The sequence below is a fragment of the Cicer arietinum genome, chromosome 2 (genome assembly GCF_000331145.2).
Source record: "Cicer arietinum cultivar CDC Frontier isolate Library 1 chromosome 2, Cicar.CDCFrontier_v2.0, whole genome shotgun sequence".
Lineage (NCBI taxonomy): Eukaryota > Viridiplantae > Streptophyta > Magnoliopsida > Fabales > Fabaceae > Cicer > Cicer arietinum.
The window spans coordinates 13,183,202-13,189,797 of record NC_021161.2 but is presented as its reverse complement, the minus strand read 5'-3'; the positions used below and the strand labels follow the sequence as shown (position 1 = coordinate 13,189,797).

Below are 6,596 nucleotides of genomic sequence, written 5' to 3'. Positions count from 1 at the left end.
GAAATCACATAAAATGGATTATTTACCATAAACAATGATATGTCTTCAAGTGTACAAGTGATGCCAATAAATATTCTATGTGATCTTCAAGTTACTCTATGTGACGAAATCAACACACACTAGATATATCACTTTGTCTAAAGTACTCAACATGTATAAAGTGAAAATAAATGCTTCGTAAAGATATATCAAATGTGTCAAAGATAAAAGATGTATATGATTACCGAACCCTCAGCCCTAAAGTAACACATCTTCTTATTATGTGTCTCAATTTAACACGGTTATTGATCTTATGATCATATAATATCATCTAATTTGATAAAGCATATCTCTTATACAAAGAACATTTAATGATTCAATTAAGAGTACGAGGAATCGATATTTAAATTATTACTCTCCTCTCAATTTTTTCATATTGTCTCAAGACCATAATATGTTCAGACTGTTGTGATGAGACTATTCGACAACCCAACAATTCTAGAACTTTTAACTCTAGAAAAGCAACGGTAAAAAAACTTACCAATGAAAATATCTTCACTAAAATATATTTGATCATCAATTTTTGAAGAAGCATTCAAGCATATACAAGAATATCATTTGAAAAATCAAATGAGTGAAGAAAGACAAAATAGTGAGAAAAAGAGAAATATCAATCACAAGCCACACACACACACAAAATTTAACATGCAATCAATCTCATTAAGAGAAATATCACTCACAAGCCACATACACACAAAAAAAAAAAAATTTAACATGCAATCAATCTCATTAGTCTCTCTCTTACCTGATAATGAGTTGACTCACATATGAGTTCTCTACGTAAACAGTTAACATGCAGTCAATCTCATTAACGGAACATATTAACGGAGAGACTATTTTTTTCAACATCTTTCAATTTCACGGTGTTATTTTTCTATTTCTTGTATTCAAGGGGGTAAATGATGCGTTGAATATATATATGAAAATTGTGGATGTATATGTATCATTGTTGAATTATATATGATTAATGAAGATAGTAAGGATTGATGGAATTTGGGATTTTTTTTCCAAATTCATCAAAGAAACATGTCTTATTATGAATATAAAGCAAATCTTTTGAATGTTTTACTTTGCATGACACCTATGATATGTATATTATAGCCTTTTCTTATATAGGCATAATAAAAACTTCCATTTATTAGAATCATGGATTAAAATAATTAAGTATAAATTTAGGTCATCCATCCATGCATGAAGTCACTGACATTATGAGCTGAGGATCCTATAACTTCTCTCGATTCATTTAACCCTGAAGAATTGCAGCTGTAAAAATGATGAAGAATTAGCTTCTTGAAATAAAAAGATAAAGTTGAATTTATTTTGTGAAAATATTATGTTTTTATTGTAAAAAGTGTGTACATTTTATTTTGATGTAAGATTATTAAAGTAAACTATTGTCATAAACAGAAAATTAATTCAAAAAAAAAAATACGTTTTCATTATTTCTATAAATATAAATAATTAATGGCTCAAAAATTCATTATGTCCTTATTAATAAGTAATAATAAAAGAAAAAAATATTTTCACCAATAAAAGAGCCTATACTTCACATTTTTCTAATAAGATTGAAGAAACATTACCCAATTTGCAATGTATTGCTATGTGCTTTCTCATAGTATTCCTCTGATTGAGGAGGGTGGCAACTGTAGTGAGCATTTTGCTCCCTAGCTTCCCATGTTGGTTGAAGGGCCACATTAATCTCTTCCAACTATGAATTAATTCACAAGGGCAATATATATATAGATTTAGTCATATGAGGTAGCACACAATGAAAACAAAAACTTTGGACTAGTATAGTACAAGAAACAAAAACAATTCCAAATTTGAAGATGAAATTGCACCCTACCTTTTCCCAATTAATCACTCACATCAAGAGGCCAAGAAAATCCTTAGATAAGAAATTCTTTTGTAGAAAATTTATATCATCTAAATGTTGATAAAGCACAACAGTTAAATTAAGGATACTTATATTTAGAGATAAGGTAGTAATTATCTTCATTTACTAAAATTTATATTTTGTAAACCATTTAGTTCTACTAATATGTCTTTTTTTAACAACAAAATATAAGTATATTAGATTTAATATGGAATACAAAACTCCAATCCAAATATATAGATCTTTTCAATGAAGAAAACTCGTAAAATATTACATAAGTAGTAGTTAGTTTGGTAACATCTTCTCTTTATCATTCATTATTAGTTATAAGTTAGTTTTATATTTGTTATAGTTAGTTGAATTTGTCGAGGAATGTTATGAGTTATTAACCTTATATATAATTTCTCATTCGTAATCTTTTGTTTAATCAATGAATGATATTGTTTAAAAATCTTTCATTTTACTCATTTTGTAATATGATATTAGAGTAATAATTATTTCGCTACATTCTCTTTTAAGATTTTTTTTAGAAAAATTTAATTTAAACTTCATTGATTAATTTTTACTTTTTCATTTTTTATATAGTTCTTAAGATTTTCCATCAAGATTCTAAATGGTTCTAGTTTTCTTTCACCGTTGTTCATCATCTTGTTCCCACAAATATTTAAGATTTCAAGTCAATTCATTCACTGCAACCTCACAACAAAAGACAAGAAATTTGAGTTTAGAAATTTTGTTTCTTCAAATTTCAATTCTAAAGGAAAAGTTCGTCATAATTTTTCGCTATCGAGAATCAATAAATGATAGATTCAAAATGAAGAAAACCAATAATAATAAGATTGAGGTTGATTCTAATTATACTTTTGAGTTGAATGCAAAACTAAGATAATATTTTTTAAGTTATTATGCATTTATTGATAACAAGATTTGTTCAAGATTTGTTCTTTTTAGCTTAATTGACATTTTAGTTTCTATTCATCAAAATCATAAATAGTTAAGTAAAATTTATTCTTTTAAATCTAATTAACATTTTAACTCTTTTTCATCAAGCTCATAGATAGTTAAGCAAAAACTATTCTTTTTAGTTTTATTGGCGTTTAGCTTCTATCTATCAAGATAATGAATGGGTTAGACACAATTAATTCTTTTTAATTTAATTGACATATTAACTTCTATTCATAATATAGATAGATAAGGGCAAAATTCATAATCTTTCGCCAATGAATTTTTTTTATTTCAATTATTTTTAGTTAAAAATATTTGGTGCTTTCAATTCTCTTTAAATATTGATGTCCTTTTCAACATTTTATTATTGACTTTTTTCCATGTTCAAAATGTGATAAATATGATTTAGTTTGAGAGAAGGTATTAGATAAATTGTTTGCTTGATAACATCTTTTCTTTATTATTCTCTAGTTAATTATAAGTTAGTCATATATTTGTTATAGTTAGTTGAGTTTGTTAAATGGATTTTAGGAGTTATTCACCCTATATATAATTTTTCATTGTAATATGTTGTTTAATCAATAAATGAGATTATTTAGAAATCTTCTATTTTATTATTTTTTAATACAAGTAAAAAATTTCCCAAAATTAAAGAAAATGTTTCATTTTCTATTTAAAAAAAAAAATCCAATTTTGACTATTATACTAAACTCTCTCCCACACACCTATGTTTCATTTTCCGGGTAGTTGGTCAAGCATGTTTATAGAGCTGGGAATTGATGGAGAAAAGATCATTTTATATAAGAAAAAAGAGTTATTTAAGCAAAATACTTTCTTAATTCTACCATATTAACTCAGGATAAGAAAAACCAAAAAAGATGTGAAATCTTTGTAGTTTCTTATGTATTCAGTCAAATCGAGCTATATATCTCTAATATAGGAATCTCTGGCTACAATTTGTTGCTGTCAAACTAACGAATCTTTAGTCGGTGAAAGAATGCAGAGTTTAAATATTGAAAAGTATTCCATGTTAATAAATAATAATAGGATGTACAATTGGTACAAGTTCTACTGAAACACATAATTTGAATAATGTAAAAATTTCATTTCAGCAAGGGTGTTAGGGAGGTTTTTTTATTTTTTATTTTTTTATTTTATAAAAATAAAGAGGGAGATAATACTTTCTTTAGTTTTAATCAATGCCAAATGATATATAGAAGAAGGGACATCCTTTGTCAAGCTAAATCATAATATTTTTCATTTTTTCATAAATATTAAATTTGTAAATAAAACTCTTTTCATTTAATTTTATTATTAAGGGTTAAAATAGTATTTTTAAAATTAGCATAAATTATACACATTTAATTAAAAATACTATTTTTCGAACGGATGTCATAAAGTCCCAACATTTTCACTGGATTAAAGTAGTAATTTTATAATTTCATGTGAATATAATATGTTTATTATATATTGGGAAGGAGTTTCTTGATTATTTTTTAATAGTTTTCCATAAATAAACAAATAAGGGTAAAATAAATTAAAAGAACAGGTTACTACCAGCATCATATTCATATTCATATATATATAACAACACTTTCTTATAGGTTGGTTTTATTTATATATATACCTTGTTCCTCAGGATATTATTAGTTTCCAGTAGCATCTCTTCCTGTGAGTGCATCAAAAAGGTAGTTGTCCAGCCAATAAGTAAGTTTTATGTATTAAAGTGTGATATAGAAAATCTAAACAAGGTTTACCTTTCTTTGCAAATCCGATAGTTGATCAAGCATTTGTTGTGTCTGGAGACAAAGGAACAGATAAATAACAAATTTTTGTTCATTATAAATATCGTCATAATTTTAAGTATTGTGAACCTAATACCCCTAAATCTAACACTATAAGGTATATAAAGGTAAGTGTTCTGAACCAAATACATGCATTTTTTTTATATTTAATATTAGAGCGAATATATATATATATATATATATATATTTGTTTTAATATTAAATAAAAAAAACATGTATTTAATATTAAATGACAAATTCTACTATAATTAATTCATACAACTGTAAAGTTTAAAGTTCGAACATAAGATAAGATATTCAATTTAATAATATTGATATTTGCCAATTGAACTTAATATCAGATGAAATATAATAAAATGTCTCATTTTTAAACTTAACACCACTAGCATGACCTAAAAATTAAACATATTGACTAAACTGACATGAAATTAAACATCAAGAAATTAGTGTTGAAACTATTGTGATTTACAGTGCAAAGGAGGCAGAGGGATCCAACCCCTTTATTTCATTAAGATAAAAGTAATTGTACACTTCCTTATATTTAATTTAAGATAAAATAAAAAATAAAAAATAAAAACTTAGTTGAAGAGACCATATTGTTCTTTCATTGTTGTTTGGGTATAATTATTATTTATGTTTTTGTTTTATAAGCTCTTTGACAATAGAAAAATTAGAGCCAAATTATAACATATTTTCCACACACTAATAATATTTTCTTTAATTATTTGATTTAATATTCATGCAACATTTCCTATTAAATTTTTGTGATAAAAAAATATTTTTCTCGATCCGTCTTGTGAACAAATTAGCTCTTACTACTTTGAACACTATTGTCTCATACTTCACTTCAACTATTCTAACAATTAATTAGAAATCAATCTTTCACAAATATCTATTCTAATACAATCAACATAATAGGAACTTAACTTTTTAATCAATGAACTCTTGTCACTTTCTTTTACCAATCAGCAATAGAAATAATAATATTTCGTGCAATAAGCAAGACAAAAAGTACATATTTAATTATAACATGGTCCATGTGACTATTTAGTTCAACAAACTGAGGCAGATGTCAAATTAATTTTGCATACCTTCTTCCACCTGATTTGTCGCAAAGAAGAATCTAACTGACTTTCTAGCTGCTCAAGCTCGTTAATATCTAAGTGCTCCAACTTTTCCCCAAGAATGTTTCTACAGCATGAAGATATTATTTAATTTCATACAACCAATGCCTACCAATCAAAAATCAATATTGAATAAAATAGATTAGGGTTAATTGTTATGTGAAAACATTTTTTATTTTTTAAAATATTGTGTTAATTTTACTTTTAACAAGAAGATAAGAGATCTACCTCTCTAGTGAATATTCATCTACTCTCTAGTGAATATTCGTTTACGTGTTTAAAAATAATAAAAAAATTCAGAACATTTTTTTTAAATGCATCATCCTTAGCTAATTTGAATTTCATTTTCTTTGCAATGGTGGATTCGACAAGTATAGTGCAAGTGTAAATTAAATTTCAAAATCCAAAAGAAATTGGATTTTGCAGCGCAACAGATTAGTAGAAATGAACACCAATATTTAACGTGGTTGAACCATGCCCACTATATAAATCCTTTTGGTTGAACCATGTAGAACTCTTCGTCTAAATCTCCATGAAGAAATGTAGTCGATACATCCAGTTTTTCAAGATCCAAATCCAAGCTAGCAACCAGTTTGAGTGTTACTCGAATTAAACTCATTTTAACAATTGGAGAGAAGATTTCATCAAAATATATTCCTTGTTTTTGTCCAAAACCTTTTACGGCTAAACGAGCTTTGTACTTCATTGCCTTTTCACCATCTTTCTTGAGCTTGAACACCCATTTATTATTGAGCCTTTTCTTCCTTCAGGATTCAGGAAATTTCACAAGTTCATAAGTAGCTTTCC

The 6,596-nt window shown here is 26.1% G+C and overlaps 1 protein-coding gene across 4 annotated transcripts in view; it reads right to left on the bottom strand.

The window, feature by feature from the left end:
- Positions 1–974: 974 nt before the first annotated feature.
- LOC101504006 (agamous-like MADS-box protein MADS2) overlaps positions 975–6,596 on the bottom strand; it is a 24,696-nt gene continuing 19,074 nt past the window's right edge. For 3 of the 4 annotated variants that reach the window (XM_027331620.2, XM_004490183.4, XM_004490181.4), the window contains 5 exons: positions 5,757–5,856; positions 4,618–4,659; positions 4,488–4,529; positions 1,620–1,747; positions 975–1,302 (listed from right to left, as the gene is read on the bottom strand). In XM_027331620.2, coding sequence (XP_027187421.1) covers positions 1,212–1,302; positions 1,620–1,747; positions 4,488–4,529; positions 4,618–4,659; positions 5,757–5,856 — 403 coding nt within the window. In that variant the 3' untranslated portion in view covers positions 975–1,211. The remainder of the gene's footprint in view (positions 1,303–1,619; positions 1,748–4,487; positions 4,530–4,617; positions 4,660–5,756; positions 5,857–6,596) is intronic. The other variant, XM_027331619.2, reaches the window with a different exon arrangement.